Source organism: Lissotriton vulgaris, chromosome 1_1 (genome assembly GCF_964263255.1).
Source record: "Lissotriton vulgaris chromosome 1_1, aLisVul1.2, whole genome shotgun sequence".
Classification (NCBI taxonomy): domain Eukaryota; kingdom Metazoa; phylum Chordata; class Amphibia; order Caudata; family Salamandridae; genus Lissotriton; species Lissotriton vulgaris.
In genome coordinates this window covers 672,680,016-672,694,498 of record NC_141685.1, presented here as the reverse complement: position 1 = coordinate 672,694,498, position 14,483 = coordinate 672,680,016, and the positions used below count along the sequence as shown (strand labels likewise).

Sequence of the window (14,483 nt, the reverse complement as noted above, 5' to 3'; positions counted from 1 at the left end):
CAATGCTGGTGCACATCGTTCCTCATTTTGGGCCAGAAGAAGTGGGTCACTAGGCGACTGTAAGTTTTATCTTGTCCCAGGTGCCCTGCCAGGGGGACATCGTGGGCCAGGTTTAGCAGAAAGTCTCTAAAGCGGAGGGGCACCACTAATACTCTGTTGGCCCCCAGCTCGGCGATTCTTTGCTCGCTGTACAGCAGGTCATTGTCCCAGTAGACCCAATGAGTTCCGGAGGTATCCCCTGCGCTTTGGGCGAGCGCTTGCTGGCGGAGTCCCTCGAGGGAGGGACAGGTCTTCTGTTCTTGGCGAAATTGTTCTTGCGTGGGCCCCCCCTCTTGAGGCCACTGGTCGAGGTTAGCGTGGTCGGAGGGTTGAGCTGGTTCGGAGGGGATGTCAGGGTCGGTGGTTTCGGCTGGGGCGACCGGAGGCGGTGGCGCCGGCCATTCGGTTTCTTCTGGGCGGTGGTTGGCACGGGCGGCCATGGACCGGGTGGTGACGCACGCCCAGTCTGGGACGCCCAACATCCCCAGGTGTTCTTTTCGCTCCACGGCTGCCCACGGAGAGCTTTCAAGGTCATTTCCAAGGAGGCAGTCTACGGGGGCGTCGCGTCGGACTGTTACTTTCAACATGCCGGAGACCCCTCCCCATTCGAAAGGGACGCAGGCCATCCGGCACAAACTTTCCGAGTTATCGGCTGATCGTACAGGGCAGAGAATGTTCGGTAAATACTGATCTGGGGCCACCAGGTGACAGCGGACGGCTGTTACGCTGGCCCCGGTGTCACGAAGGGCTTCGGCCCGGCGCCCATTGATGCTCACCCATTGGCTGTACTTCTGGGTGTTAGCGGGTAGGGGGACCCGCGGGACCATGTCTTTCCCCCCTAAGCATGCCAGAGTCATGGCGGCTGGCTCCCACTCTTGATGCTCTTGTTCGTATTCTTCCTGCTCCTCGGAGATCTGTTCTTCCCCTAGGGCCGCGGCGGCCACTTGGCGGGGTCTTGGGCTCTGGTACTGTGGGCAGTTCGGGTCGTTTGCGTAGTGGCCGACTCGTTGGCATCGGTGACACGTGACATTGGCTCTGTACCCCGGTCGCGCCGGGGTGCTGCCCCGGTTGGCCGGGGGGGTGGTGCTGGTTGCGGGGGCGGCCGGAGCGTTGTCTCTTCCTCGTCCTTGGCCCCCTCCTCCTCCTCTGGGTCGGTGCTGACCATTGTTATTCCGGTTCTGTTCGTAGAACCCATTCCGGCCCACTCTGGTGATTTCCCACCGGTCAGCTTCCGCTGCGAGCTGCCGGGGATCTGTTAACTTGCTGTCGAGGAGGTGCTGGCGGAGTTCAATGAAGCAATTGTTCGACAGATGCTCCCATACCATCAGGTTGAACAGTTGTTCGTAGGTCGTGACATTGCTTCCTCTGATCCAGCCCTCGAAGGCTCGGCTAAAGTAGGTTACGTAGTCCACCCAAGTGGTACCCGGGATGCGGGTGCAGTCTCGGAACCTCTGACGGTACATCTCGGGTGTGAGGCCATAGCGGGTGAGGAGGGCCGCTTTCATATGGTCATAGGAGGTCATCTGGTGGTCCGGGAGTTGTAGCAGGGTATTGCGGCCCTCATTGAGGAATCTCCCCCATAGACCGGCTCCCCAATCGCTTCTATCGATCCGGTGTGCAGTCATAGCGATTTCATAGGCCTTAAACCATTGCTGGATGTCGTCTTCTCGGAAATATTCTCGGACGACATCCTTGGGGATGTGTACCTTTTTCTCTGTGGCCCCTGAGGTGTGGGGTCGCTCGGGCACCCCTGCTTCTTTATTCTGCTTGCGTAGGTTGATCTCGGCTAGGTTCCGTTCGTGTTCGTATGCCAGTTTCTTTTCCTCGAGCTCCCTTTGTCTCTGTTTTTCTTCTCTTTCTTCCCGGAGACGCAGGTGCTCTAAGTTGATTTTTTGTTCGGCCAGCTTGAGTTCAATGTCCATCTTGAGTCGGGCCATTTCCAGCTCGTGTAGCCGGGTTCTTTCCCTTTCCTGGATCTCGTCTTGCGAGAGACCCGTTCTTAGCCCTTCAGGGGCCGTGGTTGTTTTTTCTGCGGTGCTTTGATCGGGGGTTCCGGCAGCCCCGGTCTCCGCCCAAGATTCTAGGGCATGCTTGAAATCATCTTTGGTGCTTAGTCCGGTGGTAGCGATACCCAGTTCGATGCAGAATTGTTTTAGTTCCCGATGGCTGTACTCCTCTAGTTTCTCCATTTGGAACTTCTCGGTTGATCCGCTTTCTTTAGTTGTCATTGCGATTTCGTCGTGGGGTGAGCTACTCTCTGTACGTTATGCGGTGATTCGAATCGCGCCGCTGGCCACCAATGTTAGACGGACCGGGAGGGTCGGCCGAGATTACGGGGAGAGGTCTCCGGGGAGAGCCGTCTCCAACGACTGTACAGACAAGTAACTTCCCCCCCACAGACGGACACCACACAAGGTTGAAGGTTAACGAGACTTTATATGCACTTCTTAGGTTACGATGGTATGGTACAAGGAGGTCTGGACTCAGGGGTCCCCTCGGTTCTAGTCTCTGGCTTAGGAAAGGGGTAGCGGGACAGTCTTTGTTACCGATGAGTGGAAAATAGCTCTCAATCCTCGAGCTCGGCGTTCTAGATGATCGGGCCGCGGCGGAGCCAGGCAGGTCCCGAGATGGACGAAGGAAGGACGACGGTCCGCGGCGGAGCCTGCAGGTCCCGGTGAAGATGACGGTTACAACGGTCCGCGGCCACGCCAGCAGGTCCCGACGACGATGATGGATTTGAAGGTTGCGAAGGCTGTGGCAGCGCCAACAGGCAGGACGATGGTGCACAGGACAGAGCTATGGCAGCGCCAGTAGTCCGTCCAGGATGAGTTCCTCTTTACGTCTCTCGACTCCAAGATACAACTGCCTTCCTGCTCTGGAGCTGCCCCAGTTATAGGGCTGGCGTGCTTTGATGTCCGGACCCTCGCACTTGGAGGTCGGGAGGTCCGGGATGAGGGAGTCCAGACACCCAGCAGGGGGGTGGAGCCAGCGCTCGGGGAGGCGATGGGCGAGCGGCACTTGGCGGGGGAGAGCCATCGGCACCTCTTTCTCCCATTGATTTGCCAAGTAGCCCGCTCACCTCCTGGGTGGAGGGTGGTGCCGGAATGTCTGAGGCCGGGCCAGGCCCAGGGTTGAGGTCGACCGGGGGCCAGGCGGCCTCGTGGTGGAGTGTCCAAGATGGCGCCCCAGGCTGGGCGCGTGGGCCGGCAGTGGATCGGACCCACGAGGTCCACATGCTCGAGGGCAGGGGTCCCTGAGGGGACGGAGGACGTGCAATGGTGGTGTGTGGTACTTGCGTGACTGGACTCAGGCCTGGTTGGGCCGGGGGAGAGCGGCCCTTCGTGTGGCCTGTCCAACAGGCAACAATGAGAGAACCTCATTGCGTGGCAGCATGGAGGGGTTGGGGACAAATAAGCCATCAGTCAGACCTGCCCATTTCCTTCAGTCATATACATTAGCAAATGTTGTGGACGCTTTCATAATGGTTAAATTAACCTGCAATGTGTTATCAATGAAAGGAATTTAAATCCACTTTCCCGTGTTGTCCTGTCGTGTGATTGTGTCAATCCTGCGTGACCTTTGAGCCTGTTAGCGTACCTGCTGGACCCCTGACTCCACAATTCTGAGGCAACAAGGGACAGGAAGTGGGATGACCAAAGGGCGTCCTGAGACTATAAGGAGTAAGATAGTGTCTGAGAATCGCTCTGCCATCTGTAGGTCACTTAGGGCCTAATTATGATTGTGGACCGCCGTTGCCACGGTGCCAGCAGTCCGACTGCCCTGTTACAACCTGGTGGTCTTGAGGCCGCAATATGTTTAACGGTGCAGCTGCTGCTCCACCAAGCATATTAAGTAGTGCCGCTCTGCCACGGTTTTCATGGCGGTGAGCCCGCCATGAAAATGTGGCAGAGATGAAATAAAGGGGGCCCCTATAAGGCCCCCTGTTTCCTCAGGGCCATGGGCGGCATGCAGTGGGACACATGTTGTACCCTCCTGTGTGCATGCACCCCTGTTCCTGCATGGCATGGACAGCACCAGTCCATGCAGTGCAGGAACTGCCTTTGATGCTCCTATTCCAGTGCCTTTTTCATAGGCACTGCTGTGGGACTGCCAAAGAGCTGCCCACCAGAGACAAAAAAAGTCATAATCTGGTGGGCGGTATCCGTACGACTTCGGCGGTCTTGGAGTGGGGCGGCGGCGTGGCTGCCCTGCTTCAAGGCTGCCAAAGTCTTAATTAGGCCCTCAGAATGTATTAGACATGACTGCTGTACCCAAGTTGTGTTTCTTTCCTGCCTCATGATGCAAAAGCCATTCTTAAGAATGGTTTGGTGTGTGTCTCATTGAGTGGCCTACTCTTGCTTTTCTTAATGAATGTTTCCAATACTGTCTGGAAGGACCAAAATACATTTTAGAGCCACCTAATGTTTCCAAATCAAAACATAGTCACTACTTGTCAAAAAATGCCAGTAATGGTGTACTTCTATTAATGTAACGAAGTCGGAAGTATGTGCTCTACAGCTGATGTAAGTAACACTGTTCTGGTACACTTTTTACTTAATGTGTCTTCCTCCCCACAATACATGATTCAGGTGTACATTGACATCGCAGACTCCACTCTGAATGGGCAAGTTCCACCCCACACACAATAGCATTGTGTACTGATTAGTGACGGCGTTGCCAAAGTCACAGGGCTTCCCCCCACATGTTTGACGCTAGCTGCACCGCAAGAATGCAGAGTACAAGAGGCGTGTCTTAGTTTCGGCTTGGCTTTCAAATTGTTTTCCGAAGTACTGCAGCCTATTGTAGCTGTACATAAAGATAATCCTATCGTCAAGGAAGTAAATACTTCAGGCTGGGTGTAACATTGATCGTTCCATTGCAATCTATATTTTTTGTTGCTCGAGGGCTTTTAATAGAAGTTTGTTTGCATGACCAACTTTTTAAAGGAAAGGCTGCTCAATCCAGGCAGTGCTGTTTGCGGGAGTGGTGGGAGATGGGTAAAGTTTTTATTTTTCTAATTTTTTATTTCTACTTTAGTTTGCCTTTTTTTTTTTTACTTTTGATAGCATGTTGCAATCATGATGGGTAAATAAATATATGAAACGTGTCTTATTTTGTGCAGCAAAAGAACTTCCTCAGAAATCTTGTTCTAAGAAGATTGAAGGTAATATGCCAGGAAGTCCTGCTTGTTATGCTGGCCTGTTTGTTTGGAGCAGTGATTCCCATGGGGATGAGCTGCACTTCGGCTGTTGGTGTGGTCAGCATGTCACTGAGCAGGAATGCACCCTTACCTAACGAGACTGCAGTGTTTGCTACCCTAACTTGTATGAAATGCTTTGACCTACATATGCCTAGCCACTGCGGTGAATCACCCCACGCTTGTGTGATCTGCACTCTTGAAGTCCTTGTAGCAGCACCACCAGAAAGAGTGTAACCACGCACAACTGTTTGTGTTTCCGTTTGGAGGAGCGATGGCTTGTGTAATGCACATTTTTCTGGGTACCTTGCATGCATTCGGTCTGTGCCATGATCCATTAATTGGGGTGCGTTCATTGTGGGACTTGCACAAGAAGCTGTAAGGCATGAATCTCCTGTCTCCAAAATGGTTATTATAGAAATGTTGACCTGATTATATCCTACAATTATGGAAAAGTGCAAAGAACTTAAACCAACCCCAGGAAAACACGTTTTCAGAATAGTAAAAGTAGGTAGCAAGCTCACATGTTATATCGGTCTAGTGGTAAGGGTTTTTCTGCAGAGGAAAAGCCTTCTGGAGGAAAAAATAACTTTAAATGTAAAATTGCAGATTTTTACCGGATTTACGAATACGTGGCTTCAGCTAGTGAAAAATTTGCTTAAGGGAAATTTGGAAAGTTTCAGTGCTTTGACCTCTTTCACTAAATGGTTTGTGCATTACGTGCGGGGAGAAGAGGCAATGTAACAGTGTGTTTTCTGATTCACCTGCATTTTTGCATTCAATACATTTTTGTATTCTACTCTTTGCCATACCATTGAGGTCCTTTTTAAGCAGGACTCTTCTTCACCGTTTCTGTGTCCGCCTGATGCCATATAATGCATCCGTTCTTATGTCCACCTGATACCATATGATACAAGGCATAGACAAATCAGGACTCTGACCACAACTAAGTTCTTGTAAATCCAAAAACATTGGTTCTCTGGGGTAGTCCGACTAAGTATGGCAAGGAGCAGTCTAATGGAAGAGTTGTAGAAAAAAGAGACTTGGTGGTATTCAGAGAAGCTGCTTAAAATAGTTTTTGAGATCTAAAAAATACCTGGAATATTGTTAATGAATGTGGGCAAACCCAATGCAAAGGAAACGAGAGGCCACTCAAAACAGAAATTGGATCAGCAAGGCTCAGAACTCCGGATCAAAAGATGGTGAAAACATGTTATTCTTTAGGGGTCCTCAGACTCACTCTGACGATAAATTTAAAACATTTAAATATAAAGATTCTTTGCAGCAGAATGTTAGTCCAGAGTAACCCATGCATAAAATCCTCTCTACAATCCTTTGGAATAAAAATATACTGAGTACAGTAATCCTGGCTAGATTGTAGGAGTGATTGACCCATAATGATGATCTTAACCCCATTATAAGCTGGTTTCAGGGATTCCTACAGTACTATCGACCAGGTATTTATACTCCAGTTGTTGTTGTATTGGAAAGTTGTTACCTTGGGCATGGGTGGACTATGTCTTTTTTTGTTGACCTTCGCTCGGCCTTTGACCTAGTCCCTAGAAAAACCTTGCGGAGGGTTCTTGCTGAAATGGGGATCCCTGGTTACTTGTTTAATATTAGAGAGGCTCCATATCAACAACTATGCGCAGTTGAGATGTGGCGGCGTAGGAGAGCTTACTTATCCTATTGCAATGAACAGAGGGGTGAGGCAAGGAGGCATCCTTTCCCAACATTATTATCGTTGTATATCAAAGGGTTTGTTGGTTATCTTGAGTTGTGTGACAACAATGCACCCAAGCTGACCAACCTACCCGCACCTATGTTCATAGATGATACCCTATTGCTCTCAAAACCTCCAATGGGCCTCCAGCGTGTGTTGGATCGATTTTGTTATTTTTTGTAGAGAGAGGTCTTGAGATTCGCTGAAATAAAACAAAATATATGGTCTTGAACCCAGGGCACCTAAATAGGGCAAATCCTAGGCTTGCATGTACCTCCCTTGAGCGAGTATGTACCATTGATTACTTGGGCTTGACTCTGAGTACTTGAGCTGGCATTCGCACCTTAAGTATCGCAGACTCAAATTAGAGCAAGTGGCGGGAGGCATCATTAAGATGTTATTACAATCCCACTTTCACCTAATCCAGTCGGCCTTTAAAATTTACAATTCACAAGCTTTAGGGATGGCATGTTATGGAGCTAAACTACGTTTAATTTTCCATTCAGCAGTAGTAAATTGCTTCAGGCGGCAGTTGATTGGGCTTCCTGTTATTACTGTCCTGTTTTCGCTCAGGCTAGACCTTGGCATAAGACCTGTCAAGACCAAGGTAGTGCTGCACCCCCTACTCTATTGGAGAAGAGTCTGGTTCAACCCAGAGCTCACTTCATATCGCAAAAGCCTGGAGGAAATTCTGTCCATACCTAGTTCAACTGACATCCCATGGTTTAGGTATATCAAAGCTACTTTTCAGGAAAGAGCTTGAGTCTGTGGAGTTCACCTGGTGCAGCAATGGCAATTTCTAAGACCCTAGTAACACTAAGTACTGGCAATTCAAGGACTCCGTACTGCATTCCCAGCCGGGTGGAAGTTCCCCGATAGAAGCTTTTCTGGCTGTTAAAGACGCTTGCAAGATGGAGAGTTTCCTGAATTAAATCCATCCGCCACTAGCCAGGCGATTGTGCATACAGCTTCAGTATGGAAATCTGCCACTTGGCCATTTTACAGCTAAATGGGCTAATAGCAAGAAAGAACAGGGATCCCAATGTCTTTTGTGTGGGGACCCCTATAGAAACTGTTGAGCATGTCCTGTTCTGTCATTTCTACCATAATTGCAAGAAAAGATGGATTGTTCCTCCATGTTGGAACCCGGAAATTAAAGAGCATTTGGTGGCTGCTAGGATACTGAGATATGACGAAAGTAGTCCAATTGGGGTAAGTAGATTCTTGTTAAGCATTTTTAATATTAGACAGAATAAGAGGGCAGCCTCACTGGCAAGTGAATCTGGGGTCACTTTACAAAGTTTATGCACTTCCTCCCCATCGAATGACATTAGTGTTTCATGAATTAGTATGGAGTGTTTTCAGATGCTGTACTGTATTATTTTATCCAAGGGTTGGATTTCCTAGGGAAGTTGATCAGGTATAAGACACTTTATGATATGAAACCTTATGAATTGTTAATCCCTGTTCTTCTATTAGTTGAAGTTGACTAAAATAGAAGGGAGGTTGTATCATATGATATAGGAGACAGACTTCCATATGTTTTTATTTACTTTTAAATATTTCACTCTTAAGATTGTTTTCTTAACTTTTTGTGTTTATTTGTTTATGGATCCTGCTTTTAGGGCTTAGAGCCGAAATACAACTTTTTGATGGACTGACAGAGTAAAATAGTTTCAGATTTTGAACTGCGTGTGTTTTAGATACATGTCTTATTTCCGAGTAGTTCTATTGTAGACATTTAGAAAATATTTGGTGCTAGATGGCTGGAGGATGATCCAAACCTCCAATTCATATTCCACCCTCTCTTGAAACTCTTGTGTTAAGAATTGGTCCCCACTCACCTATGAACCTCCCCCCCCCCCCCCATTCCTTTCACCCCACTAGAGGTTGGAGTGTTCCCCTGCTCCTAGATAGGACTCTATATTTCCTGGACAAGTTGACTATTGTTTTCAAATGGCGTAATTTCTTTTATCCACCGAGACACTGCCAAAATGTTTCTATTGAATTTTGACAACCGAGTTTAGTGAATACTGGAAAACTCAGTAGTCCGTTTTCCCCTCGATGTTTATTTCAGTTTTGATCTCCGGGATAGCACTGCTCCCATGTTTTACAGTCTTCATTTTTATCAACTCTCTGCTCCAAGTCTGTCAAATCAATATCTGCAGAAGTAAGTCATCTCCGGTTTCTTCACCCTGAGCCTCTTGTATTTACTTTCAGTGTCCCTTTTAATGTGTAAAACTTCTAAATAGACAATCAGAACATTTCCTCCATGAGATATTTCTTAACACTTGCTACAGTGGTGAATTTACATACCTTAATTTGTCTGCTTCCCATGTTTACTTTCCTCCTCACATGTTGACTTTTATATAACGTGTTTAGTTCCTCATTTCGCCCTCTGTCCACATGCAGCTGCCAAAGAGTGATCTTCTATTGTTGTAGTTATGAAAGCTCAACCCCTTAAGTGCTGAGGAACCCCCTGAAACACTCTCCCCTGCTATGGAAAGTTTGTATCCCTGCCTGGCCATTTACTAACTATTGAATTGACTGCTCCATTTCAGTCTGTTGTCCAGAATTGTATCTTTGTGTGGTATAAAGGGAAGTAAATTGGAGGGCACGGCTTTGATGGGTGACATGAACAGCGTAGTAATGAGTCTACCACTTAGTCCTTGCCGAGTACAAGCTTCAATATAGCTGACTCTCCTCTGTTGCAGGAATGCAACCTGCAAAGTGTCGATCCTGCAGCCTTGAAATGTCCTCCACAATAAGTGAAGTATAGGCTTTTACTTCTTCGGGAGTAGACTAACAAGAACTGTCAACTCGCAGTCAAGGAAGGATATCCGCCTTCCTGTTGTAATCTGACAATAGACCACATTCAATGTATGGTACCACATAGATCCGGTGGCTAGCCAACTTCTTGTACCATGTGTAAATTTTAAAATTTGCATCCTGTGGTTGAAGCAGCTGGTCTGCTTCGTCAACTGCACCCATGTACTTGTTAAAATAGAATATACAGATGGGCGTATGTGCTTCTGCAAACCGTGACCCTCATCATGCATTGCAAATGTACAGAAATTTATATAGCGCAAATCACCAAGCAGTTTCAAAGCGCTTGCTTAGGGAACCCGTCCTGGTATTCCCCTGTGAGATAACCCCGGCAGGTTATCCGCAAGGTGAAAGCCAGGCATCCCGCCGCGAGGGGCCATTGTGGAGATTAAGCAACCTATTACCCAGAGTCGCAGAGTGTGAACCTGTGAATCGAGTAGGCACCGGAGCGAGAATTGTCGAGTCCATGGACACTTTAGGACTCAAGACCCCGCCGAGCCGGGAATTGAACCCTGTTCCTGGGCTGACCTCTGCTTCCAGGTCTGCCTCCTCTAACCAGTGAGCCACACTTCTCCACCGCATTGATGTGAGCAGTATGCTTCTCATCTGTCTCAGAATTTCACAGCTAACAGTTTATTGTACCTGCACTGAATGTTTAAGAGCTTTTTACACACTAGCACCTGAGAGCATCTTTTTTGATGTTTTTAAATTGTCCCATACGCCTCTGTGACACATGTATTCAGCTCATTGAACAGCTCTACACCTTTATAAAAATTGGCCTTAAACGTTTATGAAAGAGTGATTGAGCAAGAGCGCACAGAATCTTTTCACAAGTTCCTAATATGGAAGGGCAACCTAAATAACAATTTGTGTAAACCCTTTCAGTAAACCCTCTCAGGCTGTATGTGTTAATGGTGGAACTCTTGCACAGCATGTAAAGCTTGATGCCACACCAAGGTTTCATATTTGGTATACATTGCTTGAACAGCGCTTGCCCTTTGTAAAGGGTCAAAGACTCGCCAACAGCTATATTCTGGAATGTAAACCTCTCGAAACTTGGTAGAGAATCGTAGGAGAAGACCAATACGATTATACATAGGGTTTGAACAATATTCCCATGACCAGTGTAAGGATCTAAACATTCTTTAACTCCCCAAGTGAGGAGGGAGTCCACCGGTGTGCTCTAGAATGAGTGTCTTCATGTACCATTAAAAACTGTTCGACATGCAGATTTGTTTGCTGCACAATTTTCTCAAGGAGTACATCATTCACAAAAAGATGACATTAGTCAAGTGCCAATATATATGCAGTGTTGACTTTACATCTACTATCTCCAGGAAAAGTAAATATCAGAGGCTGTAATCTTTTAGGGGATTGCCCGATCACTGCACTAAGGATTGTGCTACACTCCTGTTGTACCTCAGTGACACAGATTGTTCTTGTGAAGGGATTTGAAGACTGCATTGCTGCCCTGCATGGCCTTGTTCTTCAGACTCTTTTGAAGAGGGGTCCTTACCTGATATCAGTTCATCAGCTGAAAAATCACTTCCAGATTTTAATCCTCTCCCTCTGATACAGTCTCATTATTGGATCCTGCCTCAGAGCTCTACTCCGTTACTTAAGTCATCCAACCAGCAGTCCTCCTACCAGAGGTCATGTTTGTTTCTTATCTAAACATTTTTGCCTAAAATACTGTATGCTAGCATGCAGAGGTACCTGTAAAAACATGTATGCTGGTTAGCGTTTGTGATTGAGCAGAATATGAAAGTGCAAAGCAGGGCAAGCTAGAGAAGGGTACACTATTAAAAAACAGAAATGTGTAATTGGAGGCATTAAAACACTGGAAGCAGTCTACGAATTTAAAGTGAAATTCAAACTTCTCCAGAGGCTGTTGTGGTTCAGCACAAAGCTGCAGGCCAGTGTTTTGTGTTTGAGGTGTCTAAAGTTCATACGTTTAACTGCGAAATTCTCGGAGTTAATGCATAAACTTTACTTATTACAAGTCTGAAATACAGCGAAGCAATTTCTTCTCACGCTTTCCAACTTCTGTCTGCTTTTCGTGCATCAATTCAGTAAAATTCATGGTTATATGTATCACCTTTAGACACCTCAAGGGCAAGCTCTTCATGAAATGGTCCCAGAAGCACAGGGTTCGCAATGTCTCATAAACAACCTCGATGGGAAGATTAAAAATGAAATATTTCAACTTGCATCACATACATCAGTAAGGCAAACTGAAATGCAATTATAATACCAATATTCAGAGAAACAACAAAGCAACATTGCACCAGTGTTTGGGATCGGATGACAAAAAGCAGTTTGGGCATAAACTCCCCCTATGTTTTCAAAATAGGATTACAATTCATGGGCAGACTTAACTTGACAAACGTGCACCGCATTTGCAGCTAGGAAATCCAGTTGTAAAAGTGGGTTAAAAGAAGGCATTTTGTGAACCCAGTGATAGGTAGCAGTATGTGTAGATTACATGTGTTTCCCTATTTATGGATGCAAAATGCACACACACTGATCTAACTACCTCTGGTTTTGAAAATGTGTGTGTGAGCAATTTACACATCTTCTGTGGAACACTACGGAAAGGGAAAGTATGTGTGCTTTACTGATTTTGCACGTGTACTGTGTCACTATTTACTCGATAGGCACTTTTTCATTTCTATGGTTTGGACCTCTTTCCTAAAGTATTCTTTAAAAAAAAAAAATGGGAAGGACATGGGTGCAATTCCCGAAAAGGAATTCATGGGAGTGGGAAACTTTTCGAAAGGGGAGTCTCTCCCCTTTACGGTGTTGTCTTTCTTAACACTCAGTTTGCCCCAGGGGTAGCACAAGGCCCCTGGTGCAAACATTTTAAAAACAAAATGACAGTCACTGTTGTGAAAGGTTTGGTTGGCCAGTCAGGAGGGCAGTGTCTCGATCGCCCCCCACATGCTAGGAAAAATGCAGAACATTATTTTTTGCCTTCAAAGGTGGATGGGGAGGGGGGTGGAGGGAAAGCCAACAACGTATGCCAGGCTGGGGTCCCTGCTCCCTACCCTGGGCAAAAAACACCGTAGCGTCTGGCTGGGAATGAGGGTGGAGGGGCAGGGGGATGGAGGGTGGTGGGGGTGACAAAAAAATAAAAATAAATACAACTTAACTCTTTTAGCGGCCCTGTCTCTCCTCCACTTCTCAGGCAAGTCCCATAGCCAACCACAATGCTCCAATGCACGTTGTGATTGGCTCCCCTAAGCCAATCTCAATTCTGCAGTGCATCATTGTGATTGGTCTGAGCGCCTAGGACCAGTGCTCAGATGGGGACTGGGTGCCTGGGAATGTTCCCAACCACGCAGTGTAATGCAGCCTGGTGGGTAACATGCTAAGTGTGCAGAACTGTTTGGCAGGTCCGAAACAGTCATACTCACTTGGTGTGTAAACCATTCCTCCACCTGTGCCACCTGCCCCACCCTAACCGAGCCCTGAACCTGAGAAAATATGAATGAAATGAAATAGCATTTATAAAGCGCATGGTTACCCGAAGGCATCCCATCCCTGGTGCAGAAGCCGCCATAAACTGTGGCAATCAGTTGGGGAAAAGCCAGGGTTTGAGTCTCTTGTGGAAGACTGTGTGGTCTGGCTTTTTACGTAGCTGAAGCGGCAAAGAGTTCCAGAGTTTAGCGGCGTTGTAAGAGAAGAGCCCGCCGCCACTTCTGGACCTCTTGATTCTGGGAACAGACGCCAGGTGGAGATCATTTGAACGTAATAGTCTGTTGGCTTGGTAGGAGTGGACAAAGGAAGAAGTGATAGCCGGTCCCACACCCCCTAGCATCTTATGGGTGGTGCAGAGGGCTTTAAAGTGGACTCTTTCTTGAATAGGAAGCCAATGTAAAGACCGAAGGGCAGATTTTTCTGACTGGCGGCTTGGAGTACCCTCAAGAATCCCTGCCGCACAATTTTGCATGGTTTGAAGTTTCTTAAGAACCGCAAAAGGAGCACAGAGAAAAGAGCACTGCCATAGTCCAGGCGGGATAAAACAAGTGGCTGGACAACAAGCTTTCTTTCTTGAGGGGGTAGCAGAGGCAACACTTTACGCAGCATTCTTAGAATGCTGAAGCAGGAGGCAACAACTTTCTTTGCTTGGGTTTTAAAGCTAAGCTCAGAATCCATGATTCAGAAAAGGGGGTGGTGATGGACAGAGTGTCTGAATAAAGCAGAATCCAGCCAGAAACCCAAACTCTTTATTTCAGATTTGAGGACAGGCACAGAGCCCATACATGCTGGGCAGACAAAAGAAACCTCGAGGGGGGAGGGATTACCGAGCAACATAAGCTCTGTCTTGTTGCCGTTCAGTTTTAGATGGAAGTGGCACATCCACCTCATCACCTCCTCGAGGCATGGGCCAGGGCAAGTAGGGGAACTGCTTTTGTAGTTAAATGCCACCACTAATTGAATGTCATCGTCATATGTAACTATCTACACCCCAAAGGATCGAACAATATCCACGAGAGGGGCCATATAAACATTAAGGAGAGTGGGGCTCAGGGATGACCCCTAAGGCACTCCACAATAAATGGGCTTAGGGCTTGAAATGGCCTCGCCCTTGAAGACCTGGAAGGATCTACCCTCCATCAAAGAGTACAGCCAATTCAGGGCAGTTCCTGTTACACCCAGATCTTTGAGTAAATGAATTAGGATACAGTGATTAAC

At 47.3% G+C, this 14,483-nt stretch overlaps 1 protein-coding gene across 3 annotated transcripts in view; it reads left to right on the top strand.

The window, feature by feature from the left end:
- The window catches only part of CDC14A (cell division cycle 14A), a 541,681-nt gene that overhangs the window by 65,722 nt on the left and 461,476 nt on the right, over window positions 1-14,483 (top strand). For 2 of the 3 annotated variants that reach the window (XM_086954436.1, XM_086954453.1), the window contains exon 4: window positions 5,162-5,203. The exons of the other annotated variant lie outside the window; for it this stretch is intronic. In XM_086954436.1, the coding sequence (XP_086810562.1) occupies window positions 5,162-5,203 (42 nt within the window). The remainder of the gene's footprint in view (window positions 1-5,161; window positions 5,204-14,483) is intronic. 3 annotated transcript variants of the gene reach the window in all.